Source organism: Aulostomus chinensis, chromosome 4 (genome assembly GCF_037954235.1).
Source record: "Aulostomus chinensis isolate RoL2024-O1b breed Wild chromosome 4, RoL_Achi_v1.0, whole genome shotgun sequence".
In the NCBI taxonomy this organism is placed as follows: Eukaryota; Metazoa; Chordata; class Actinopteri; order Syngnathiformes; family Aulostomidae; genus Aulostomus; species Aulostomus chinensis.
The window spans coordinates 17,634,244-17,662,141 of record NC_141323.1 but is presented as its reverse complement, the minus strand read 5'-3'; the positions used below and the strand labels follow the sequence as shown (position 1 = coordinate 17,662,141).

The 27,898-nt window shown below is 42.1% G+C and overlaps 2 protein-coding genes across 5 annotated transcripts; one reads left to right on the top strand and one right to left on the bottom strand.

The window, feature by feature from the left end:
* Positions 1-29: 29 nt before the first annotated feature.
* LOC147262892 (centrosomal protein of 290 kDa-like) lies at positions 30-8,254 on the bottom strand. 2 transcript variants are annotated; one of them, XM_086202172.1, is made up of 11 exons: positions 6,292-8,254; positions 4,842-5,127; positions 4,290-4,495; positions 3,873-4,024; positions 3,261-3,372; positions 2,364-2,819; positions 1,963-2,127; positions 1,766-1,867; positions 819-1,028; positions 651-725; positions 30-450 (listed from the first exon to the last, which is right to left on the bottom strand). In XM_086202172.1, the coding sequence occupies exons 1-11, from the start codon at positions 6,796-6,798 to the stop codon at positions 406-408; spliced, it is 2,316 nt and encodes a 771-aa protein (XP_086058298.1). In that variant the 5' UTR covers positions 6,799-8,254; the 3' UTR covers positions 30-405. The 2 variants fall into 2 exon arrangements, with proteins under 2 accessions (XP_086058298.1, XP_086058299.1); XM_086202173.1 differs by having other exon boundaries at positions 4,842-5,102; positions 6,292-6,397.
* Positions 8,100-26,089, top strand: rassf8b (Ras association domain family member 8b). Of its 3 annotated transcripts, none has more exons than XM_086202174.1 (9): positions 8,100-8,943; positions 18,631-18,803; positions 20,218-20,568; positions 20,662-20,867; positions 21,046-21,249; positions 21,391-21,465; positions 22,143-22,283; positions 22,915-23,041; positions 24,013-26,089. In XM_086202174.1, the coding sequence occupies exons 2-9, from the start codon at positions 18,692-18,694 to the stop codon at positions 24,126-24,128; spliced, it is 1,332 nt and encodes a 443-aa protein (XP_086058300.1). In that variant the 5' UTR covers positions 8,100-8,943; positions 18,631-18,691; the 3' UTR covers positions 24,129-26,089. The 3 variants fall into 3 exon arrangements, with proteins under 3 accessions (XP_086058300.1, XP_086058302.1, XP_086058301.1); XM_086202176.1 differs by having other exon boundaries at positions 8,120-8,943; positions 22,143-22,265; XM_086202175.1 differs by lacking the exon at positions 8,100-8,943 and adding an exon at positions 13,780-13,911.
* The last annotated feature ends 1,809 nt before the right edge of the window (positions 26,090-27,898 follow it).

Below are 27,898 nucleotides of genomic sequence, written 5' to 3'. Positions count from 1 at the left end.
TCTGATAATAGTAATAATGACAATAATCATTCAAAAGGTTTGGCACTTTATTTTTGGGCGATTTGTCTCGACCTGCAGAATTACACAAAAACTAACAAGCCAGTTTCACGAAATTTGGTGGATGGGTGTGTTCGGGGCAAAAGGAAAAAGACAACGCAATTAATTTATAATGAATGCAAAATGCAAAAATGCAAAAAATCTCCCTAAACAACAGATACAGAATACCAGCCCCTTAGAGGACGCAGCAATGCTGGTGAAATTGACCTCCTCATCTCTCTCGGTGAGTCGTGTCTTCAGGTCCTTCACCAGCTGTGCTCGCCGAGAGCTTTAGCAGCCTCCAGCTCGGTATGAGGGGATTCAACCTGATCACTTAGCTGGATCACCAGGTTCCTCTGGTCCTCCTTCTCACTGGGCAGATCTTCTATCTGGGCAGCACGATCTTTCTGCAGCCTGCATTCAATCAATGTTCATTCATTACTTTTTTTTTAAACATCTGATTTTAGTCACAATTGCTGCAACAACAAAATAATTCCCTCACTCCCTCATCATGTTAACAAGAATGGGGTGAATAAAGGGCAGCTCAAATAAGAGGGGCAGTTTCAGTGAAACTAAAATGCATTAGCCTTGCAAAGACCAGGGTATATCAGTACCATTTTCAGTTTGAAGTTGTCTCTTGAGGCCTCATCCAACTTCTCTTGCAGTGCTGTCTTCTCCTGGAGGTGTTCCTAAAATTAAACAAGATTTAATTCAGTCAGACAGACAAAGACTTTTGATGTCTATGTCACTTGTAGATTGGCTAATGTCTCATCCCCCTTCACCTGTCTGGCTTGTATGAGCTCAGTCTGGTATCTCTTGAATTCATCTGCATTTTTCTGAAGTCGCCCCCTCAGGTGTTGGATGGTGCGATTCGCCAGCTCCAGAGCAGTCTGGGTATCCGGAAATCGAAGCTTCAGCTCATTAGCATCTTTATCCCAAGACACAATCGTTTGTTGTGCCTCCAAAAGAGCTTCTTCTTTCTCCTTTAACTTCTACATATGACAGGAGGAGAAATGAAACTAGCGGTTACGTGTGACATCATGTTTCTGGCTTTAAATACACCAAAACCACAGCATTGGCATGCCAATGCTAAGCTAATGTTACTGAGTATGCCCGTTGGGGCATGTTGCAAATTGGCAGACGGCACAGGCTGGAACACCAAGCAATGTTTGGTTTTGGTCTGAAGATGCAGGCTAACGTGCCGTGGGTGATGCATAACTCACTTCCTGCTTCCACCAGGTGGCGCGACAGAAGACGCAATGACTGACTTGCGCCATGGTGCATCCGGCACAATTGCACCCCCGCGCAGGTCGATACGCTCCCAGGCCAACAGCAGACGTTGCTTGTAATTAGCCTCAATGCTTGCGTCTTCATAGGTCACACTTCAGGTATCAAATACACAAAACGTCAAAACACCGTTCGCATGGTAACTAGGGTGACCATATTTCGTTTACCGAAAACCGTGACACTTAGAAAAGTAGGACGTTTGGTCACCCTAACGGTAATGCCAGTGCATGCTAACACGAGTGGTAAAGTCTAAGGGCTTGTGACTTGCATCAAGTAAACAAACAAACCAAAAAAAAAAAGCTTGTAATGCTAATGCGCAGCTAATGTCAATTAGCATGCTCATGCTATTGGTCAGAGTGTCAGGACGTACCACTGGCCTCCAAAAACGAACAATCTGGCTGACCTATCAGATATCCATGTTGACGTATACTTGATGCTATACCTCATTCAGATGTTGGCAGCCGGTGCAGTCAGCAATCTGACACTGATGTTTCTCCAGCTCCACCTCTTGCTGATCCCAGGCAAGCTGATACTCTTCCTGAGTCTAAAAATTAAACTAATTAATGTTAATAAATTTGATCATATCAGTGTTGGACATAATAAAATAATGCTGTCGATCTTCAAGAGATTTTCTCTTACTCTCTTGTGGAGGACAATGTCTTCTTGCAGTGAGTGAATGGTTCGCTCCTGCTCTTCCACCAGGCCCTTGAGACGTCTCATCTCCTCCATCTGGGTCATCAGCCTCCTGCCATTCCTCAGCTCCTGCAGGCGAGCGTCCTCCATTTTCTTGTGCCACTCAGTTAACTGTTGGAAATCATATAATTATTATTAGTCTACAACGATCTCACATTATCAGGAATCAAATATACTTCATTGATTCCAGCGTGGAAACTGCTTAAATATATATAAGATGATATTGTGCAGATGAACTGATGCCAAGCGTTGGTCTCGTAGGGCCAAGGTGCTTGAAAATCCAGTCAAGATGTGTTGGATCTGAATAATTATTTGTGTCAGCATCTACATCATTTTCACACACTGACCTTCTGGGCTCCTTTCCCATTCTTAAGTGCTGAGAGGAGCTCCTCCAGACCTTGAATCCTCAGCTCCAGCTCCTCTACCCTTCCTCGTGCCCCTGTGCTCTCCTCCTCTGCTTTCCTCTTCTCCATCTGTGCTTGTGCTTGGTCCTCCTGGAGCTTCAACATGGCCTCAGACAACTTCTCCTGCTGCTGTAATGGAAGCGCTCCAGCAAACTGAGTACGTAGCGACTGAACGGTCTGCCGCAGGTGCCTGGCCCTATTGGTGCTCTGTTGACGTATGAGGAACATAGCCTGTTCCTTGGTATCAAGTCGTTGTTCAGTGCGTAGCTTTTCAGCCTCCAGCCGTAGGTTGTGATAGGTAACAGCCTTCAGCTTCTCCAAAGCGTCTGTCTCACTGCGCTGCAGAGCCACAATGTGATGGTAGAGCTTTGCGATGATGGCCTTCTTATCTGATTGTGACTGGAGAAAAGAAATGACGAGTAATGTTGAAACCGTTTCTAATCCTTTTGGACTGATGTAGCAAACTTAACTGTGTTTGATTCAGTCATTTCAGTCCTGTCTTTCCCAATATTTTTAGATTGATTACCTGTCTTTACGATGACTAATACTGTCGCACACAAAAAAAATGACCAGATTTCACCAACTTGGTGTAGGGATGGGCCAAATGATGAATTTTGCACCTTTCATTGAACTCGTGATTTTTTTTTCAGGGATAAAAATAGTTTGGAAAAGACAACAGCGGGAGCTCCAGTCTCCTAAAACTTAGCACTGACAATCTCTCACGCTCATTTTATCCCTTACACTGTCAAATGTAAAGGGAAGTGAAACACCTTTAATATCATGTACTCCTAATTCAGTGTGCGTGTACGGCCTTCCTTGGATTTAGGAAAAAAACGTTACCTGGTAGTCAAGAATTTGTTTCTTCAGTTCTTCCACTTCTTTATCGTTGGACTTCTGTTGGGCCTGAAGAGTAGAGGCCTGTCTCATGGCCACATCAGACTCCTCTTGAAGCCTGTAAGAGGGAAAAAAAAACAGAAATATATGATGACACCGTTTACTTGTTGAATAACTAAACCATAGTTACCATGAGCAACTAATAACGCTAACCCTAACCTCAAATCCTAATTCCTAAATCCGAACCATAAATTCTAAACCTAATCCCCTGCTACAGAGGTCACATGACTTCCTTGCAGTTGGTGATCTGCAGATTGGTCCTCTTGAATGTATCAGCTGGAATCCATCTTTAATTTCTTTTTTTTTGGTCATTATGAGGTAGTTCGGACGGATTCTCACACTCCTCTGACAAACACATTTAATGGAGGCACGATAAATAAACTTTCTCATTTGAAGTGATTAACGTCAGTGCACTGAACATATTGTAAACGCAACAGATTGACCAATACTGGTATTTTTGGGGGATTCAGAGAGCATCCAAATTACTTTGGAGGCCAATATCGGCCAAACTGGCTCGAATAAGAACTCTGACGATAAACAGTTGGCTGTCAGACATACTCAGAAACTTTGATGTGAAGGAGAGCATTAGTTGCCTCCAACTCTGCGATCCTGGTTTGGTAAGCGTCGGTTGCTGATTGGCTGATGCCGTCTGCCAACTCAGCTCTCAGCTGCCGCTCAACCCACCGGGCCTCATCATTTATCTTGGTCAACTGAGGAAAAACAGAGAAAGTACTGTAAAAATACTGAAATGAAGACTTTTGGTTAACCCGAAGCAAAACAAAACGAAACAAAAAGCGATTGTGTAGTATATTACTTGTGCTTGTTATCAGGGGAGGAGCCGCGGGTGGTGAGACGTCACAGAACCTCTCTGACTCCTCTCTGTTACATCACACAACCCATGGCCCCACCCCCGCAAACAAGAACATGCGCCGTCCTGGCTCATTCAAAATCAGTCCCACAGATTCCAAACATTACCTCAGTAATCTTGGACTCCAGTTCTAAGTTGCGCTCATCCATCTGCCTCTGTGAGATCTTCATCTGTTCATACATTTTTTGGGCGTGCTCAGCTCTGGTCCGCTGATTCAGCTCCTTCATCTCTAGAGCTGTGATTAGTTTGGCGGTAGATTCCTTCTCGCTCTTTGCCAGCGCTCGGTTTTCATTGTTCATTTGGCTCTTATTTCCTGATGTGACACAATTTAGTAAAAGATGATTTTAGGAGCAGGACGCACTGACATGGACACTCTGAACTCGTGTCAAACGATAACTAGTCTGAGACATTGGTAAGTGGGTGCCTCTGCCCCACACCGGCGTCAGCACCCGCTAGGACTCGAGGATGAACTGACAATATCCTGGCGGTTGAAGGTCACACCTCGGCTGGACTATTTAGAACTGAGTCCATCAAATGTTGTTCAGTTCTAGTCCTTTAAGTGCAGTAAAAATGTTTTTGCTGGAATTCTTAATTTAACAACGTATGTTTTCCCTTGAAAGATGAATAAACTATCACCCGTCCTATGTAATCCAGCTTACCAACTGCGCTTGGGTTGTTCAGTGCTGTCTCCATTTTGTGGAGTTTCCTCTTTGTGGCCTCCAGTTCTTTGTTGCTGGCAGTAATCTGTATCCTGAGAAACTGGTTCTCATTCTCTAAAACCCCAAGTTTTGTCTTTTGCTGTGAGTAGAAGTCTTGCTTCTGGACCGAGTTTCTGTACTTCAACGTAAGGTCCTCGCACAGTTTCTCGGCTCTCTCCAGGTCGGCCGAGGGCACGCTGTCATCCAGAGCGCTCTGCAATTCTGATATTTTACATGAAGCCATTTCCTTAGAAAATAAGACAAACAGATTTATTCAAAAAATAAAAAAAAGATAATATCTTGCCGTAAAGTTTGAGGCCCGTTTGCTATAGCAGCTCACTGAATGGTCAGTTATTGGGATTCTCAATGATGTAGCTTTGATATTTTTGAAGCCTTGCCCAAATTGGTATAATACTTGCCAGACTCTGCTGGGGAGGATTTCTATGTTTTTAGCCTCGCTGAAAACATGGAGTCGTGGCCAGGAGCTTCAGGCTACAGTGAGCAGGGAGGCTAGCAACGTGGCAGGGAGTGATGCTTTTCTACACAACTTGGCAAGTTGAGGCTTCAACACAGTTGGATTACCTCAGATAAGAAGCACAGGGGAAGGTTTTATGTATTTTTTTGTGTTTTTATTTATTTTGTTTCTCTAAAAGTTGGTCACCATTCACTTCCGTTATTGGGGAGTTTGGAACAGAGCGCAACGACGCAAGCCCATCAGACTCCGTCTTTCCCAAATCACTATGACCAGGGAGTTGAGGAGTAAACTATCACGAATATTCACCATATCTCATAGAATGTCTTTTGGGCCACAGCTTCAGCTGCCCGAAGTTTCTCTATTTTGCACTCAAACTGAATAAATTAAAAAGAACCAACAATTAAATTGTTCATGTTCGAGTCGCGTAACATCTCGAGAAGTCTCAATTTCTATTATAAGACTTTAAGGGCTTAAAAAGCCATTAATTTGATCTTAAATCTGTCTTACTTGCTTATTTAAGATTTTGATAGGTCTTAATAATGTGTCAGATTAACCTGTTTTATTCCTTATGCAACCTGTGGCTGGAAATCCCAAAGACCTGAGGCAATGATTATATGAATTTCAACTTAGTGTAGTTAATATATATTTTTTAAGAAAACGTAATTAATCAGGCAAAAGCCAGCAATTTCAACTTTTTTTCCCTACTTTTTTTTCCCCCTTACTTTTTTCATGTTTCTACCTGCTACAGTGGTGGAGAAATAAAGGTCTTGGCAAACGACAGTTCTGTAAACTTATGTACAAAAATGACTCAAAATAGGGTTGTTGTGTTGCAGGAACCCTGGTGGTAGGTAGAAGCAGCTAACCCTCTCTAAACTAGTCATGCTCTTTTCTGGGAAACAGATATTAGATCTGGTTTTGTGACTTCTGCATCCTTACCTTGTATCTCTGGAGATGGCCCATTCTTTGCAAGGTAGACTTTTGTATCCAATTGTTCTCATCTCTCAGCTTCGCAATTTCTTTCCGCAGGTGGTGCTCCTGTTCCTGCAGTACGGTGTAACGCCGTTTCATTTTACTCTCATTGACTTTGAGCACCGTCAACTTGCGTGACATTTCCGTGCACTCTCTTTTAATTTTATCTGGGTCCTTTTGAAGGATCCCCAGCATTTTCTGAAATTCCTCAATTTTGACAGCATCCGTCTCTTTTTGCTCCTCAAGTTCCTTTATGGTCTTTGCGAATGCCTCTTTCTCTTCTTGCCACTTTTTCACAAGCCTCTTGCTTGTGTTCTCCTTGCCTTTGATTTCTTCACTCAGCAGATCATCAGAGTCCATACTGATGGTCCCCCCCTCTTGATGCGGGGAGTCACCACTATTACTGCACCTTTTTCTTTTTATTTCTCTGCTGGATAGTGAAGGCAGGGTGGTAAAGTGCTTCCCTTTATGCATCGCTCTGGAATGTTACGTGTCAGTTTCCAAAGCGATGTGCTGATTTCACCGAAGATGACACGACGAATTTACGGCTGTGTGCTGCCATCTCAGTCACAAAATTCTGAAATAGATCTCTAATTGTTTTGAGGCGCTAACAACAGTGCAAATTAGCTGAAGTTGCTGATACAGCCTGATCCCAGATCAGGCTTATGTTACTGACAGCTCTGTAATATACAAAATAGTGTCTGAGGATCTATGGAAAGATGCAGAATCAAAGTCTAAATTTACCTGAAAAAAAAAGGTATAATGGTAAAATGATTATTTAAAAATATTTTTATCGGGTCCAAAATTTTCATTAAAATTCTATTACAGGCAAGTTGGGTGACAAAACTTTTAAGAGCCAACAGCAGGAAAAGGTCGATATCATATGTCGTTATCGTCTGAAGAAGCTCAGGAGTTGCCAAGTGTTGGATTAACTGGTGAAATGGCATAGAAATGCGAGTGGACGTTCTGTTTTCCGGCTCGAAAACAGCCAGACAAACAAAGTTGCAAGGTGATGGTCAACATTATTTTGGCATTTCTATGGTTTTCTAACCGAAAGACTACAAGGGGCTCAACAGCCATGCAGATGTGGCCACTTTTCTGCCGGATAGGTAAGCTAACGTTTGCTAACGAACAACAGCAATTGCGCAAGTTTGCAACTTTAGCCTCTGAAAAGTTAATGTTGTTGTTAGTGTGTGACATCACCAAATGTATCATGACGAGATAAACCTCATGAACTGCCGAACTACCGCCATTCCATCTACGACCATATATGGTTGGCTGTGTCAACCTGGCAGGGAGGGACTTCTGGCTGGCAGGTGGAAATGTTTCCCACTGCATCTTTAATGTAATTTAACCAATACAAATCGCCAGAGGTTTACTTAACTCAAGAAAGTATGTACCAACAAGCCATAAAACACATTTCACATCTCTCATAATTACAATCATTTGCATAGTAACACATATATTTCCACTAAAACTTATCCAGGAAAAAAAAACAGTGCACATAAACATGCTAAATCTATATCCAGGGATCTATAAAGAGAGAGAACCAAAGTTAGCATCCTTAGCATGTTTGAATTTATGGTTTAAATAAACACGAAGCATCTTCTAACCGAATACGCCGATATGTAGACCGTTTTCTCGCTCTGTTTATAGACCTCTCTTACAGCAGTTGAAAAAAAAACAACTTTACTTTGATCCTATACTTTAATCTCTAATTCAGGAAATGCACTGAGTGAGATGAAAGAAGGAATGAGATTAAATATCAGAACCTGGAGATCAAAAGACAGAGATTGTCAGGAAATCCGTGACGTCACTGAACCGTTGGCTCTCCCCCTCAAAACAGATTACTGCACGAAATAATCCCCTAAAAATGTGTTGATTGAAAACTAAAAGAAAGGCATTCATGATTTTGAACGAGGAGAATTTTTGTCTGAAATATGTTTTCAACCAGAGACCAAAAAAATATATATATTTTTTTTTAAAATCTGACAGCCTGGGTGCCCATATGTACTGTAAAAAGGGAAAATAACCAAATACGTAAAATTAGAACAAGAATATAAAGTTACTTTTCATTTTGTTGTGACACTTAAATAAGAGAAATTAAATTTGAGAAATGACAGATGAATATAAAATCAACAGCCTAAAATAAAACGTACCATTTTGGACGCTGCTTTTTCTACTACATCAGCCTACGGTGGTCTGATGGCTAATTACACAACGTTCCCCACCGCCAAACCCTCCACCTAGAAGCGAATCACCGTTTACGTCGCCGGTGCGTTGCAGCTTTAACCGGTCCATCATGCCTTGCGGTGTCCCACTTCTGTTCGCATGTAATTTACAAGCTCTCCGGGTTCCCTTCACTGATGTGAACAGACTAGCAGGCGGAGCAGCAGATGCGGTGAGCTCCGTGTCGGATGTCCGATCAGCGGACGGACGCGTGTTTACATCTGCACCTTAGAAACATGGGGTGGCGATGAACTCTGATGCGGATCTACGCGCAGCAAACAGGATCCAGTAAAACATGTTGAAGAAAAGGATTGTGTCCAACAGAGGGGAATAACTGAAGCTGTACAGGACAAACGAGGACTACACACAGGGATCTGCGGCTGAGGAGAGGTATGTGTTGGGTCCAAACAGGCCCGAATGCAGCGAATCTTTGGCTCGGTAACTTGATTTAGCCAACCAGGCCAGTATCTGACCTGACATCTAAACGAGGATGTTACTGTGAGGAATTTCTCATACGGACACACTAGTGATCCTGATCAGTCGCATAACTTTATGACATTTTCCTCACATTGTCCCTATTAAAATTGATATCACACTACTTTTAGTTTCTATCCGCAAATGGCTTGATGACAGGGTTTTCCCTCCACATGGTAACACGCCTGTTCTGTGAGCCAGCAGGAAGTGTGAGTGAGTGGATGTGCTGAGCCCTGCAATGATGAATCTCTGGATAGAGTTGAGCTCACTCAGCACAGCTTTTAATCAGAGTTCCTTGGACTGAGTCATGCGGATTCACTTAGTCCTTGAAGTACGTCAGGAAAGCAAGGACAAAACTCACTCAAGATATTAAAACACAATGAAAGTGGGTTATGACACAGATGGCGTTTGTCATCTTCACCCTAAACTATCCTTATCGTGTGTCCTTCTGCGAGGAGGTCCTCCCCGCTTTGTTTAATCCGTCACGGTTTATCTTTTCTAGACAGTTTCTCGCATTCTGAAACGTTCAGTTTGTGCTTGTTCTCGTGCGACAGCAGCGAACAATCCAATAAATGGTGACCCGAGCAAGATCCATTAAAATAAACAGGAACCCTGGCTAACTTTCCAATATATCTGCTCGATGTTCTCTAAATAAATGTGATCCCACGTATGCTTGCATACAAGGGCAGCGTGGACAACTGTAATCCAGCTTCAGCAGACTCCCACACCTCGTGGTCAACTAAGCTCAGAGTCTTGCGAGGGTTTAAGGCTTATTGTGTCCACCAAGCTGATTAGTTTTAACTTTTGAGACTGCGAAGTGTCATTCAAGGTAGTGTGGTTGACCGCCCCGATGAGATGTTACCCCCATGTGTGGCAGTTGAAATGGTTTTAAAAGGTTTTTATGAACATGAAGATTGACAGACAATCTCTTCGCTTGTTCATTCACAGGAAAAATAACTGGAAAGCTGCCAGATAACCCTTCCATTTTTATTATTATTTGTATTATTTTTTTTAAACTAATTCCAGTTTTCACGAAACATCCAGCCTCCTCACTCAGCTGATAGACAGCAAAATAAAATTATACCGAAGCAGAGGAAGGACATACTGGAGGGATGATGACATGAGGACACCAAGAGGTCATCAGCGCATTTCTTTGCCTGTGAGCCTCCGTCACTGTAAAAGGGTCAAAATCTAAAGTAATTTTCTTTCTTGATTGAGAAACCTGCTGACATGAACATTGTTTGTTCGGTCACGCTGCTTCGCTGGAGGCGTTGCTTTGACATTTACTGCGCGCCCTTTTATTCCCAGAGGATGAATCGTACAGTTTTGAAGGCACAACTGCAGCAAAACCATATCTTGACATCATTGGGAATGTGTTGCTTTTTAGCTGGGCTAAAGATTCATTTTGGGTTGTCGCTAGGCCTCTGGGAAGAGCTACTTTTGACCAGGTTGGAGCACGGCTGCTCCAAATTTATCCAAGCCCTTTGAGGGGATACAACTGTAGCTGTGTGACAACAACAAACCGTTCAAAAAACATAATGGCTTCTCTTGAAGAGGTTAGCATAGATGCTGCTGCAGCATCAAAACTGGAACAATGCCACTGACTGCTTTTCTTGATTGGAAATATTTCATTTTCTTCTATGTCATTCATTTTTCTGTTAGGTTGAATTGAGACCTTCATAGACAGATGAAAGTATTTTTGGAAAATGTCTTCCCTTTTCCAAGCAGTTTCTCTTCGATTGCAGGTTAGCATCTTGAGGTAAAGTGCTTGTAAGAGATGTTACCATGCTAACTTCATGAAGTATCCCTGCCATTTAATACATAAACATCTTTGACATAAAGCCACAACTCTTTATTCTTCACTTTGTATAAATTTAGATTCTTTGAGTACTTTAAACAATATCTCATATTGGTGATAGCATCTCTTAGCCTTTATTTTGCTGAACAATGTTTGCATCCTAATTATTTCTCAAAGATTTCCCCTACAGTCACTTTTTTTTTTCAATTCCCTACGTTGTGACTGTAAAATCAAAAATGTAGTCTGCATGTACCTCACTCCAATAACGTGTCTCTATCCATCCCTCCATCCATTTTCTTCTGCTTATTCCTATTAGGGGTCGCGGGTGGGCTGGAGCCTATCCCACCGTCAACGGGCGAGATTTTTTAAATTATTGCAATCCAAAATGTTCTTTTCTTCTTTCACGTCGCTGTTGAGTCTTAGATGAATTTCCCTTTTGGGAGGTCAGTTAAACCCTATAACCGCTGCAGTTGAACCTCCGCTAATCTCCGCTAGCAGAGTTCTGAGAATATTCAGCAGCTCTGGAACTAATCCATAGTTGCTGCTCTACACACCTCCATGTTTTTTCTTGCAACTCACATTGGGAGCAAACCAAGTGACGGGAAAGCACTGGTTGCTTCTTAATTGTTAGTTATTGTTTGGTCTACTTTCCCCAGACCGTGCCCTCCAATCAATCCAGTCATCTGTGTAAGGCTGTGACAAAGCCGGAGCTGTGTCGCCATGGTGACGGATTGTTTGCATCCAGTCATGCTGCTAGCCATGTGAGCACATGCTCAGAAGCGTGTGCGCGCACACACACACTCTCTCTCTCTCTCTCTCTCACATACACACACACTCTGTTTCTCTGCAGCATTTTCTTTGTCTTGTTTTGCTAGACCCCCCGCAGCCACATCCTCCCTGGTGCTTTAAAAATTTACCTGTAATTGCATCATGATCATCATCATCTGCTGCTGAGTTCCTCACCGCATCTTCCGCTTTGAAAGAACTTTCATGCCAAATTTGAACACACAAAAAGAAATACACACACTCACAATTTATGGCTGTTGTGAAGCTGTTTGTGAACGAGGGTCAGGGGTCAAAACGCTAGCAGTTAATGATGCACTGCAAGTGAAGACATGGACGTTGTACATTTAACTACATTACATTACTTTTATAAATTTTCCAGCAAAAAAACTACATTAAAGTAGCTTTCCATAGTATGTATTTATACTGGTCTCTCCTATGATGTTCTCTCCTGTTTGAGGATGAGATATTAAGTTGCCACACTGTGCCCCCTCCCTAGCTCTGCCTTCCCGTGGCATCCTGAGAATGAAACTTCAAGGGGAGGCAGAGTGAAGTTACAACTAAGTTTAGCTCAACATTTCATAACCCAGACGACACAGTATTCTTCATGTTAGAAACCAAATGATTGCTGCTAAACCAGTCTTGACTGGTAGACCTTTCCTCCCTACAGCAGTCACGCGCTATCTTTTCAAGCATTTTCTCACTTCACTCCGACTTTACACTCTGAATACACTTCCTCCCCAACAATTCCTCCATTCTATGTCTCTGTAGCTCTTTATGCCTTTTGTTTCTGATTTTGTTTTCTTGCACTTTGCTCTCATTCTATAGCTCAGACGCTTTATGGAGTCCTGGAAGCTCCTGTGAACAATATGAAACATGCTAACTTTGCATGTTATTGTTGGACATGGTCCCACAGTATGGTATTTTTTTCATACAAGAAGTCAGTGTTAATGTTTACCCCTGTAATGTTTCCTGCTTTAAAGTGACAAGCCAACAATTTGGAAAATATGCTTATTTGCCATCCTTGTCATAGCTAGACAGGGAGATGGATGCCCTTCTCTCATCTGTGCCTCCATTAGGGAGCTGAGACTGACTGGCTGTTAGTTAGCTTAGCATAACGAATGTTTATGGAAGGGAACTGTTTGCAAACCTCTGTCAACAGTTTTCAAATACAGTTCTCTGCAAAATGGCCCGTATTAATAAAACTATAGTTGTACATAGCAATCATTATGGAGTAATCTAAAATCATGGGGTATGTCATTTTAGACTCAGCATACAGCTGTTCGTATTTTCTACACAAAACTGCTGAGCATAGCCCCAGGGTAGCACCGGTCAGCAAAACAAATGCTACTGACTAGAGCAGCAACTGCTGCTAGTAAACATAGCCAAGTTTGTTCAGAGAAGATTAGGGTAATTACTTGTGAAATGTGTCTATTTGGTGACTTCTGTTTGAGGAATGCTAACACTTACCATCTTTTACTATTCATTCCGCTAAGCTAACTAGCAGTCAGTTCTCAGCAGGTTCAAATGACAGCACCCGGTCAGGAAAGTGGTTCTGGCTAAGTATTTTAGTACGTAGTGAATGGTCTGCTTGGCTTTATTAATGTGGGCCAAAACTGCTTTGGAGAAAAGTGTATTTGACTGCTTTTGATAGGGGAAGTATGCTAACATTTCCCATCATGGTGTTAAGCTAACTAGCTGGTCTTAGCTCCCTAATGCACTCACAGAGGAGAGAGATGTTTCTGTCTATCCTCCTGTCTGACCCTGGGAAAGGTGGCAAATTACTTTCCTGAAAAAGTTGGTCTGTTCCTTGAAGTCTTAACAGGAGTGTTATGTTTATAGGTTCGCCTGTTACTTACTGCCGCTTTTACATGCATCAGGATTTTGTTTTAAATCTGATCTGGTGGGAAACTTTACAGTCCTGGATTCTCCCTTGAGTGTGTCACTCTTCGAAAGATTCAGTGTGCTGCTGGTATGTGGAGCTTTGAATCTGGCTGTTTATTAAACTGTGACTGATGGAAAAAGGAAATTGTACCAGCTGCAGCACCTTTCTCGCGCTTCCCGACTCTAGAGATGTATAGCTCAGCGGAGGGGTCTAAATATGGAAGTACACATGTTGCAGCATACTAATGTGTGTTTACTCACCATGTACGCTGTATGATTTATTCATTCACACTCTGGCAGCATCAAAGTAGCTGTGATTTAAGATCAAAGATGCAACCAGAAGAAAGTGCGAGTCGTGTGATGATAAACACCGTGGACGGCTGAAAGGGGAGAGTGGCTGCAGCATGGCGAGCCTCATGGTGAGTCAAGTGTTGGAAGTTATTAGGGTGGGGAAAGAAAATCAAAGCTCGTTTCCACAAGGAAACTCACTTAAGTGGTTGTGTTGTTAGAGCTGCTGCGTGAAGAATTTGATCAGAATGAAAGCACACCGTTTTATTCTGACCTTATAAGGGTTCCGGGTTACAGTTTCTTTATCTTCTTTTATCTGAGCTCCGCGTACAGATATGAGACGGCTATTGGAGCCAGCATCCGAGGCTACTTTTACCCCCGCTGAGGAGGTTTTGTTGTCAATGGTGTCTCAAAAACAACCATTGACTTAAAAATTGGTTGAGTGTCGCACAGCAAGTGAGAAGACATTCGACTCGGGTGCAGGTCTTTAATAGCTCATTTTTATGCCTCGGTACAAAATATTTTGGGGTTTTCTGTCCATCCCACTTTGTTGAACATGTTTTTGACGAAATTTCTTCAGGCATGTTAATTGTGACTTAATTTTACACAATGTCATGTTCTTTGAATGTATTTTTTCAAACACTGAATGACAAACTGCATTGTACTGCAGTTTGATCAAAGATATACACTGGAGTCTGTGGCACGTAAAAGAAGCTCTTCAGGAAGAACATTCTGATCCGTTCTTTCCTGAAGAGGCCTTCAGTGTTCCAGTACAGTATTTTTTATTAATCAGACTTGTAGGAATCCACCCTCTTCTCTCCTTCCCCTAAATAAGGACCGGGACTTTTTTCTCTTCACCATAAGCACACTGGTTTTTCAGCAATATTCAGCTTCAAGTGAGTGACATTGCGCCACAGTACACATAAAATGACTTTTTTTTTTTAACTAAAAACGATTAACTATAAGTTGAAGTTCCTCTTTGCCATAAGGTTAATTAATATCTTAATGAATCCCTGTTAAATCTGCCCTACATCTAGTATATTCTGAGTCTGGACAAATATGGAGGCCACCAGTGGAGACATACAACCACAAGGCAGTAATTCTATATATCAATATTTAATGACTTTTAAAAGGAATAGGTTCCTCTGGGAGTGCAGATTGAACTACTGTAGCGTTGAACCAAGCCAACTTTAAAAAATTGCTTGTGGTCTCCAATTTTCACAAGACTGTGTGACTTTATTATGAAGCTTTCCGCCAGTTAGCTTAGCAACGTGACTGGTTGTTGGTTGGGAAGTGTTGGCGTACTTTTAACCAAAGTAATTAAATATATATTAGGAAATTACACTTTTCCTTACCTGCATTAATACAGCCAGGGTTTCGCCCTACATTCACCATGTAACAAGGTACAAAGCCAGAACTACTTTCCTGACAGGGGGTCGTCATTTGACGAATCACCTGAAAAGCCCGTTCGTTGACATTAAGAAAATCAACTGCTACTAATGATGGCTGACTTCGTTTGAGAGGAGGAGGGCGTGGATTACATTGGGACAGACAACGATGCTGACCCTTATCCGTTGGATGAATTTTGATGAAGGCATGCTAACACTTACCATATACGACCATTTATTATGCTAAGCTAACTAGCTGGTCTCTAATTTATGCACAGAGGAGAGAAGGGGATTTGTGTTCTTATCTGGCTCTGTGGGGAATAGCAAATAAGTGTATTTCTAAAAAAAATGTTGGTTTCTTTTAATATCGCAAGACCATTAATGGATGTGTATGTTCAAGAGTGCCCTTGTAGTTTATGGCGCTTTTTCATCATGAAGGATGAAAGATTATAAACCTATAGAGGACCATATGAACATCTGCCCTGAACAGCTGCCTGCTTCCTACAACCCCGAATAACTGTTTATGATTAAAGCTAACACCTACAAGCAGATGTGGTGATTTTTATCGTAAGAGACCAGTGTGAGCTTGTAATGTTATTCAAGGAATGAATCTAATTGTACACTCAAAAGCAAAAAAAACAAAACAAGACGAGCTTTTGACGTAGTTATGTTTGACGTTGCTGTGGGTCGCAGCATGTAAGTCTATCGCTGCATACTTGAATCTTCTTTTCGCCGTCCGAGTGGATAAACTTCTAGTCACGGAAACACCCACCCATGTTACTCCCTGAAAAATGTTTTCCTAAAAGTAAATCAGCTATTTATAAAAACATCAAGTTTAATTAATAAGGGGTTTGTTTATGTTCTCAGAGGAGCAAATTACCTCATAGAGGACACATGGCAAGCGTGTGTACTCATTTCAAGTGTGTGTGACGGAGATGACAAGGAGGTATCGGGTTTACAAGCTGGTGTCAATGTACTTTCCCTCCTGGGTAAAAACCAGGGCGTGATTTGAATAACGCTCGTCATTGAATAAACATTCGATTCTAACATTTCGGCTGAAGTTGTGAAAATGGAAATCACATCATCTGTTTGGATACAGTGTGATGTGAAACTATCTCGCAGACCTTTTGTGAGCGAGGTGATAGAATATTCAGCTCAGGAACACGGTTAGTAAATATAAAAAACGAGAATTAAAGCTTCACAATGAGCACCAAAAACTGAATGGATGACTTGGCAACAATTGTAGTTTTTAGAGAAGTAAGTTATATGTTGTATTACACTTTGTATATTCTTAATTAAATGGTTGATTTAGATATGAAGTAGACATTCGTGTTTCTTCATTTATTTATTTCTGTATCTCTATGAGGATAAAGTGGGTTATCTCCAACATAAACCAGGATTAGTTCAGCCCTGAATTTGTTTAGACTGACCCATCAACCAATCCTGCCTAAGAATGAAGTTTGAACCGTCTAACTTCTTCAAATACGCCCACGGAAATACATAAATAAATGTAAGTCTACATGCAGGGCACGTTTTTATGTTTTGACTCCAGTTTTGTGTCTGCTCCTTCCAAAAGTGTTGTGCCCACCACTCTTCCTTTCATCCACGTCCTTTGCTTTATTTATCCCTCCCTGTCGCTCTGAGCTGTATTCACGGGAACGGGGCTGTAACAGTTCACATTTGCAGCCAGTGGTACAAATCATCCCTTTCTCCTCCAAATGCCATCCTTACCCTCAGCAGATGCCTTCAGTGTGAGATGTAGTGCAGAGGGAAAAGGCCCCAAAGGGGGGAGCAGCAGTTAAATAGCAGGGAGGAGTCGGGAGTCACCAGCTGTGATGGCGGTGATTGTTAAGGGAGGCAAAAAGCAATATGGAAGTCAAGGATGAGGTGAGCTGATGGCCCAGTCAGGAAAAAAGGAAGGCTGCTGACCAGTTGGTTTGAGCATTGGGCGCTGGCTTCCTCTCTGCACTGTTACGCCGGCCCGCCGTTGTGGCCTTGCCAGGTTCCTAATGACTGCCGCTCTGCCGAGGTGCTTGTGTCAGCAGTATGAAATGGCACTCGTTCTGCACTCATGCAACCACTTTCCTGCACTGACACTAGCAGATGAAAAATATATTGGGGGGACGGGGGACGGGGGATGGGGGGGGGGCCGTCATTCCTGTCCATGGTCATAACCACTCCCCAGCTAGTGTGTGGAAGGATTGATCAGCAGCCTTACAGGAAAGTTGTTTTTTTTCTCCTCTTTGTGTTTGATTGATAGATCAGATTTGAACTGTTACCTTCCTCAAAAACTTTTTTTTTTCTGTTTTTGGCTGTTTGAAGATGAACTGAAAACAAGTATTTATCTATCCCAGTGGGTTTTACTGCTCATTGGAGTTGGCTCAAGCTCAAGTTTTCTTATTTTTGTGGACATTTTTTCATTATAACGCACGTTTCTTTCTTTTCTTTTCATTTCAAATGACACGTCATTTATAACTGATTAAACATAAATGTCTACATATAAATGTGTGTTTGTGGGGGGGGGGGGGGGGCAATTTATGTCATTTTCCCAGTATGACCCACATTTCACAACATCTTACGATCCCACCTTGAATATTCTGAATGCTGCATTTGCAGTAAATCAAATAAGGTAGCAGTTATCAACAAAGAGAGTCTCCCACTTTGTTCCTTTGTTCATGAAGCCTTTCAAAGTGAATTTGAGAAAGAGGAAGAAGAAGATGCTCATTAAGGAGATTTTTTCCAAAATGTATGAAATTATTTAATAGAACAGCCAGAGGCTCTGCATCAAGTGTAACATCAGCATAATAGCTGATGGTACAGTAAACTAGCCAAAGAAGCTGAGCTAGCTAGCCAGCATTAGCAGCCTGAACTTTTGGTTCCTAGCTTAGCCTCTTTATTCTTTAGCTATAACTAAGCAAAACAGAGACCTGGGGACTCCACATAACTAAAATGACTCCTGAATTCTTTTGAAAATATAAAGTCTTGAATTTCAGGCAGATATGTGTCTAGATATTAACAATTTGTGTGATCTCTCTTGGAAACAGACAACGCTGTTGCAGCTAAAAGCTGTTTGCCAATGTGCAATAGCGATCGTTATAGTATTATCATGAAATGGACTTTCAAATGCTATTTTGTATATTTTAGAGCATCATAAACTGAAAAAAATAGACAGTCACTAACCCTTTTTCTTGCTACCTGACAAAGGCCCTATATTTTCTTGCCTATTCTCCTTTTAGCTCCTGCTATTACTATTTGGGGCTTAAACCACAATTTTTTTTAAAGATTCTAAAAATGGTTGATTCTTTGATGCTGGGCAAGAAAGTGAAAGAAAGAAAGTGAGCTGAAAGAAGCTACAACACGCGAAAGGGTTTCTGGAGATAATTGGAAAGTTCTCTGTTGGTTTGTGCTTACATAAAAATATACAGTATGGTTAACTAATATGGTTTTCTTTTTTCTTTGCAGAGGATGGACAGTGAAATGTTTTTAGCACCCCCTTGTGGTGTGGAGGAATGAGGGCCTCTGGATGAAGGTCATGGAGCTCAAAGTTTGGGTGGACGGAGTGCAACGTATTGTTTGTGGTGTTACGGAGTTCACCACATGCCAGGAAGTAGTCATTGCTTTGGCACAAGCCATTGGTAAGCTGAAAAAATATCCAAATCCACCCTTAAAAAGTGGTGAAATTGGGATTTGTTTCTTCCATAAATACCCATGACGATATTCTTTGATGTGTTGAATATTGCTCAGGCAGTTTGTCAGACATCCCGGCGATGATCAATGGCTCTAAAATGAAAAGTGACTCGAAGGCACAAAGACAGTTTCACCGTAAAGAGACTGCACAAAACAAGATGAGTCATGCTGCAGACTTTGTTTTACTGTCATCTTTACACAATCGCAGGGAAATAAAACAAGTCTCTGTTAGTCATCGCATGAATTCGGGACCGTTACAAAAAAATAAAGAACCTTGTAGAAAAATAGGCAGATTTATCACCGACTTTCCATGAATCCCCGCAGATAGATTTCTCAGCGTTCTTGTAGTTTCTCATCATTGTCGTTCACAGTGTCAGTGTAGCAGGAGTTATGGCGTCCACTGTCCTTTGTGTTGCCTGTGCCTTTTGTGCGGGGCAGGGGCACTTTGATGTGAATGGCTGTGCTGATGAATGTGCTTCTTTTACAAGGACCCTTACTGTGTTTGACAGGGGTGGTGGCGGGGTGAGGGTGAGGGTGGAAGGGTTTCTGTCGCTCTTATCTACGTGTTTACAGACAAGAATGCTGGTGACACACATACACACACACATTTGTTCGATTCTTTCAAAGCCACCACCACTCCGTTTGTGCAGAACTGGCAGATTTCAAATACCCTAATCAGAGTTGTTAATAAAAGAACTCTACAGTGGGAAAGTCCACCTCAACAAACAGTAACAGTGTGTGTGTGTGTGTGCATGTGTGTGCTTGTGTATAGCTTGTGCAGCTATCTTTATGAGGACCAGTTTGAGTTTTAAACTGCTTTTGTTTGACCTTGAAAACGTCTCCACTAAGATGTTTACTCTGTATGTTGTGGTGTCGCTTCGCGGCACCATACTTCAGACAATATTTGTTGTCAGAGTGTTTACTTCATATGTTTCCTTGCCACGGGGACTTGGAATTCCTGATGTTGTAAATGATACCTATTACTAAAACAATGCAATTTCGAAGCCATTAATCTGAGGCCGTTTTTTAGGACCGCCTACTGCATAGTCAAGATGAAAAAATGCTTGTCATAGTGCAGTGAATGGTGACAAGCCTTCGTGTGGTTATGCATCATTTTCGATAAACAAACCAAAGTTTGGTTGCTTCCTTTCTTGAAAGATTATCAAAACTTTTTGGGAACTAAAGTTATTTGTCGTCATTCCCCAGATTCAGACAAGAAGATGTAGTTCTCTTCTCTGTGCTGCATTAGGAAGCTGACACCCACAGATACCAGCTCACTGCTAGTTAGCTTAGTACAATGAATGGTAGAAATACTCTCAGGGCCAAACGCTCATTAGGTTAATCGTTTTTGTTTTGTTCAAGGACGCACCGGCAGATATACATTGATTGAGAAATGGCGGGAGACCGAGCGTCACCTGGCTCCTAATGAGAACCCAGTGGTGTCCCTCAATAAGTGGGGTCAGTATGCCAGCGATGTTCAGCTCATCCTCCAACGAACAGGCCCCTCTGTCAGCGAGCGGCCCACCTCGGACGGGCTGGCACGTGTGCCGGAGCGGGGCTTCTACCGGCAGAGCCTCCCTCCTCTGGCCAAGTTACGCCCCTCAGCAGCAGACCGCTCACTCAAACGGAGGGAACCGAAACGCAAGTCTTTGACCTTCACTGGAGGAGCTAAGGGCCTGCGGGACATATTTGGAAAAAGTAGAGATACTGAAGGTACTTCTATTAATTTGTCTTGACTAGTATATTATGTTATTGTTGTGTACATACTGCCATCCTTCCATTTTGCACCTATCTTTCACCACCCAGCCAAACAAGCCCAGCAGCGCGGTGTGAATCTGAACCTGAGCAGAGTCGGTGGTGGTGGAGGAGCATCTGTTCCTGGGAGTCCAGCCAGGGAGCTGAGCCGACTGGTGCAGATGCAGAGAGACAAACTCCAGGCCCTGGAGAGTCGTCTGCTGGGCTGCGAGGCCGAGCTGTGTGACTGGGAAGAAGCTGGCGGCGAGGCCAGCGAGGTGAGTACAACCACAGCCGCCAGTGCCGTTACAGGAGTCAGTAATAGAGTCAAGGGCTTAGTGTTACTTTTTAAGCATCTTTAAAACCTCACGTCTCCATTTTTCTGTGTTATTCTTAATGTTTTTATTCCCTTTCCTATGAGAATTTTTCCGACTTGAATCAATTTCTGCACACCAGGAGGGAAATCTGGAGGAGGAGCTGCTGCTTTTAGAGCAGCAGGTAAGGAGGAATGATGCTGAGATGGAGGAGGAGGAATTCTGGCAGAACGAACTGCAGATTGAACAGGACAGCGAGCAACAACTCCGACAGCAGCTGGCAGAGCTGCAGTGCCACCTACGTGACTGTGAGGCCAAGCTTTCAGACACCTTAGCACGCATACAGGTGAGCAGGCGGGTTCTTCTCGGAGCCATGAAAACTTTCCTTCATGTCGCTTTTTCAACCCCCCAAATGGATGAACTAATCTATCAGAGGTGAATAAAAAAGTATCGCTGTCGGTGTGGATTATTTTCTTTTGTTGTGTAGAATATGGAGGCAGGCCTGGAGCAGGAGAGGCTGCAGCAGGAGGCTGAGCTGAGCCAGAGGGTCAATGAGGAGGAGGTACAATCTGTTCATCTCAGTCTAGAGAACACACACACACACACACACACACACACCAGCATGCAGATGAAGAGGAATGTAGTGTTGAATTTGGAGACAATAAAACGGGTGTATGAACTGATCCTGACACCAAGTCAAGTACAGATGTACTGACATCAAGCACTGATGTGATGTCATGATTTTAGTAGGACTGTCAGGTTCAAGCCTCTGTGAAACCGAAACAAATACATACAGGAAATTGATTGTTTTATCATTTATTGTACTTAACTTTTATTGTAAATTATCGCTACTTTGCTTGCTTCTTCCGATTAAACCAGTAGTTGCTAGCTGAAGCAGAGCCCAACTTCCTTTGTAGGTTACTGTTTTAAATTAGCGAATTCTTCTTCACTGCTGTAAAACATTTCTCTTTGTTAAGGATATTAGTCAGAAATAAATGAATAACTGGGAAGTAGCAAGTTCCCATGGAAGTGATTTCAAATGTTGAGGCGAATGGATGCAGTAAACTAGCACACTCGCGAATACCGGAGATTTTCTGGTACTTGTATCAGAACCGAAAGAATTTAGTTGAATTATGGTTGTCTGAAGATTCTCTTGGTTTATTAGGATGTTAAATTTCTTTTTTTTTTTTTTTTTGTGTCCCCGATAACTTCTTTGTTTGCTTCTACGCTGGATCTCAGGTGCAGGCCCAGCTGGACAAACTGAGGGCAGAGCTGGAGATACAGAGCCAACACACAGCTCGACTGGAGAGCGGCTGCAGGGCATTGGAACGCTCGCTTGGCCAGTCCAGCAAGAGATTACAGGTCAGCGAAGAATCCACCGTTAGTATTTTATTCTTTTTTCAAAACCGTAATCTCCAAAATTGACAGAAATATAACATACCCTATGGCTTTTTTTATCTAAAAGCATTGCATTTCCAGGAAGTTTGAAGATGAAAAAGTGGAAATGTTTGGTTCTGCGGGGTGTTAAAAGTGCATTCAAGTGGAACCAGAGAAATCTAAGCTCATTAAGTTGTGGACAGTGAAGCGAAGTTTAATCTCTGGCTTGCAGGGATGTGTAGCAGATCCTTGGCTGCATGCATGCTGGTATAGATGGAAGTGTAGTTCAGGCGAGGTCCAGCAGGGTGTGTGAAGCATGAGGTAATGAGAAAGGGACGGGTGAGGGAGGGGGTGGGGTATTATAGCATTCTTTGCCTGATTAGAGAGGGGCCCGAATAAGTCCACAATCCCTTGCCTGCACTTACATAACCACCAGGGTTCTTGAGGCTGTCTTCACTGAGGTACGACTTCTTGAATGATGTTATAAGAAACCACATTCTCTGATGGCTCAGATGAAGCAGAGCGCAAACTAGAGCAACTGATGCACCTGCAAACTCGAGATCATAGTTTTTAAGAGTAATATTAGTATGTAGACCTCATGTTTTTTGTTATATGAGGTATTTCTATGTCGCAGGAGAAGGAGCAGGAGCTGGAGCAGCTGACTAAAGAGCTGCGACAGGTCAACCTGCAGCAGTTCATTCAGCAGACTGGTACCAAGGTCACCGTGCTGCCAGCTCAGCCTACTGGAGAGAACAGCAATGGCACGTACACACACACACACACACACACACACACACACACACACACACTGAGAGTGACGCTATGTCTTGTCACAATATTGTTGTAAAGCTAAAATCATCGATAACCTCTACTTGACTGAGCTACTGGACTTATTTATGTCCCAGGTAGACAGTGCCACCTGGTGGTCGACCAGATAACAGCAGGCTAACAACTGTAGACTTAGAGCTGCTGAGGCAAGACTTGTTGTGCCACAACAGCTTAAGCCTGTAACCCCATTACATGGACCAAATCACACTGAAATGCTGCAAAATTCTCACAGTGAGTGAAAAGGAAAATCTCTTTTCATTCTGAACAGAAGGTTCTTTGTTATGTACAAAAAGCCCAGTTCTCAACCAGTTCCTTGTATAAACTGATATTAAATTAGATCAGGGATTCTCATCTTTTCCTTGGGCCAAGTGTTCATACTTGTAACCACCATTAAAAAAATCACAACTTATTTCATCTGATAATCTATTTTAAGGGTAATGAAACCCAACAAGAGTTAGATGTATTGTCTTTAGAGTTTGAGTGACTTTGAAAGGTTTTGGAACAAGCCATGCTCCTACACAAAGGGTTTTTGGGCTCTGTGTTAAGTATATTAAATGTACATCTGAATTTAGTATTTTTTGGTGACGACATTAGCAGTTAGCAAATTAATGTTTGAAGATCAATTTTTTTTTTTTTTTTGAATTATGTATCATTTTTCATATTCAATTGCTTTTATATGGTTTAACATACCATTCCTAACAGATTTTTTAAATGAATATCCCATTTCAAGATTGAAAACATGTTGCACACTAGTGGGGAATCACAGCACATCCATGGGCTGCGAACCAGTGGTTGAGAAACACCATATTAGGAAATGGGTCTGCTGTGGTGAATCATCAAAGAAATTATTCACATAGAAGCTCAGTAGCTTAGCTTGATGTGTTTTGGGGTTGTTTCGCTACAGAAGTGGATTCCGGTTCTCTGAAACGACTCGGCTCATCACGTCTCTTACCCAGCGACCTCCGCGCTCTTCAAAGCACCGTCTCGTCCAACCTCAACCCCGAGGGCATCTATGTCTGACCTGAAACTGTGCAGGACTGGAGACATTATTTGAGCAAGAGAATGAGCTGACGTTAGCAGGACTACAACTGGACTGCCCGATGTTTTATTTTGCCCCACAAACTGCTGAAATGCTCTTCTGCTGGGTGTGAAAATCAATAAACCCTTCAGCTCAAAGGATACTGCAAGTCCGGAGGCCGAAATATTACCAGAGGATTCACGGAGCAAAGTTAAACCTGCCGCTGTTTTGCATCTTTTCTTCGCTGCCTCCTCTTCCACCTCACAAGAAGTCAAACTGATGTCAATTTACATTTACAAATTCTGACATTTGATCTGTCTGTACTTCAGCAGATTCAGCTGAGTGAAGAGGCTTTAGGTAAACTGTGCCATTTTTTCTTTTCATTTGAATGCTGTAAAAGATGAAGAGTAGAGAAAATATCAGGATGTTAAGTTTGGATAAATGCACACACACACACACACACACACACACACACACACACACACACACACACACACACGCACGCACGAGCATGCTCAAACACCACACCTGTGCTGTAACCATAGCCATATCTGATTGCCTTATTCTGGTGTGTTTGAAACCAGTCAATACGTGAACTCAAGGTAGCTACTGAACACTATGCGCCGTATAGGTTTAAAAAGAATGAAATCTTCGCGTCAGTTCAGGTGAATCTGGATGTCAGTAACACCGGCTCGATCCCTTTTTTCTCCGATTTAAGTTGAATTTTTGTACTTATTCAAAGAGGGAAGCAAATGAGTCTTCAAGAGAATAATCCTCACCCTTCAAAAAAGATATGGAATTAACTGAGTTGGAAAACTGAGTTATTTGAGCAATATCATCAGCCGTTTGTTCTCTCTGGTTGAATAGTTTCACTCCATTTTGGGTTTGCACTGCATGAGAGCCATTTATCTCCTCTTTGTTTCAGTCATTGAGCTCTAAAATGTGAACAGCAATGAGCGACGACGGAAGCCTCCAGACTGGAGAATTTGCCAACGGTGACGTCACACCTAGATCGGCCACTGGGTGGCACCAAAACCTACATTATTCACACTGGCGATTTCAACCCTTATCTGTCTTTATTTCACTGCTCATATAAGTGACTTGCATTTTTTTTTTCTTTCTAACATTGTCCTCTGAATTTCACTCACTGGAGTGCTTCACTATGTTGGCCGAGCAGGGACTGTAATGTCATTATAACAAGCAAAAGATGTCTCATATGAACCAAAGCTAGTGTGATATAACATTACTAGTTAGATGAATGTATTTTTTTACACTATATCCATGAAAAATATCCACTAGAGTAAAAAAAAAAAGAGCATATTTTTCATGGTTTGTTGTTGTTAGGTGCCACGTAGGTGGACCCTGTCTCACACATCGGTAGAAGGGTTCAGTACAAAGTTCTATCCACTGGTAAAGAGGAATTCAAATGAATGCATACCCATTTCTAGTCGATAGTGGTTAGAGTGAAACAAAATCCATAAGAGGAAGCTCGTATTTTTTACTCTGAATGTATGACGATGTATAAATCTCACCCTGCAGAGCAGCGCGAAGGTAACCAGAGGAATCCACACCCCAGCTATTCTCATCCTGTTATTTCTCCGCCCTCCGAATGCAGTATTATCATCACAACGATGACTGACTGGGAAGTTGTAACCCGCCAGTAAAACGTGTTGAGCGAAAGTTTTCAATCATGGCATGCCTTACTAAAGAAGACAAAAAAAAAACCAACAAAAGAATAAAAAAAAACCTGTAAATATCGTCTACATATCACATTAGTCGGTGGACTATTTTCAAAGTGTCTGAAGTGCTAGAGAAGTTAGATTTTAATGCTGCTGCTCATTATGCGGCTGAGCATGGCATCACGTGTGACTGGTTTATTTCAACTCCAATTTTTTTTGGGGGGGCTTATTTTATTCCTTATTTTAGGGAGAAATTGGATGAAGAACAGACAAGGAAACAATCACGGATGTGCGGGTGGGGGGGGGGTGAATTCAGTATTTTAATGAAAGATTACAATCGAACTGACATCACTGCTGGATGTATCTTTTCATGTGTTTATATGCCAACAATTGGGGGGGGGGGGGTTTGTTTGTTTTTTTTTTCCCTGTAGTGCCATAAATGGGGATTGTTGAATAAAAGTGCATATGCAAATAAGAAGATGGAGCCATCGGGAAACAAGTGGTTTCCTATAGCTGTTGTCAGGGGATATTTGAAGCTGCAGACCTACGCTGCCATGCATGATATCTTGTGCCGTTTCCTGTCACTCATGCGTCGACTCGCAGCTCCAGCTCATTCGCACAAGTCTGAAGAGAAAACTAGGGTAACGGGTTGAATATCACTTTTAAGAAACGAGTGTTGTTGGATTTTTTTTTTTTTTTTAGTTTTTTTTTTTTCCACCATCGGGAGTCTTGAAATAGCTTCATTATAGCTATAAGTGTTTAATGACCTTCTGGCTCATTTTTAGATCACAGGTAATTGATCTTTGGGAAAATTAGATGCTTGGTTCCGTGACCAGAACGTAATGGTGGCACATTAGTGGCACATACTAGGAGGAGTTGAAGCCATTAGGTTAATAGCGTGATCCTGCTCCATGAAACACCTGTCAGTGTTTACATGAGCACTTGACACTAAACATTAGGCTGCAGGTGATGAGGCCAACACTCCTGAAGACAGAAGCTCATCATTTATAGACGCTAAATAACTCCATCTTCTTCTTCTTCTTCTTTTTCTTCTTTTGAAGGCTTGACTTGTTTTCTAACATTTTCTTTTTGCCACCATGTAGTCGCTGTGTATGAAAGTCATGAAATTAAAATTCCATGTAAAATATTAAAATAAAAAATGAAATATATTTTAAAAGAACACATGCCAGAAATAAATAAACTGGGACTCAGTGATGAATTTGGGGATTTTTTTTTTTTTTTTGTGTGTGGTTGTACTCATTTGTTAAGAAGAAAGTATAGTAATAGTGAAGAGTGACTTCTGACACTGCAAATTAATGAGCAAAATAAAGTATCGGGTAAATTTGTTTATTTTTGCATTAAAATTCATGAGTGACCCTGCAAGTACAACGCTGACTCAAGGTCCTCTTTCTAAATTTCACCCGATTTCACACCGTAATTGAGTGATGCTTTTTGCTTTTTATTGTATTCCCAAACAGCAGAACACACACACTTCCTGTTTACCCTTGGGCTATTGTCTTAGAGTCACAAAGAATTGATGTCCTATATGTAATTGGCTCTGTCCTAAATCATCCATTTATTTACCACCACCCCCCCCCCCCCCGCCCCCCTCCCTCCACGATCTAGGATTGGGTCCTCAAACTCGAAATACCTGAAGGCTGCTGATTGTCCAGTCTTGTCACAAAGAGGCCGCCTCAGGTATTAAAAAAAAGGGTGGGGAAAAATCCAATTCAAATATTCAACTGTACTGGCTTTTAAAAGAGATGTACTGGCATGTTGATGTGCAAGGATGAGAACGAGTGAGCCGGGTCCCACTTTAATTTCTTTTTTATAAATATGGATATATATAGATTCATCCATCCATCCTTCCATTTTCTACAGTTTATCCTATTAAGGGTCGCTGGGGGCTGGAGCCTATCCCAGCAGCCTTCGGGCGAGAGGCGGGGTTCACCCTGGACAGGTCACCAGTCCATCTCAGGACCAACACATAGAGACAGACAACCACTCACACTCACAGTCACACCTACGGTCAATTTAGAGTATCAATCAGCCTCGTCCCCTCTTGATGTCTTTGGACTGTGGGAGGAAGCTGG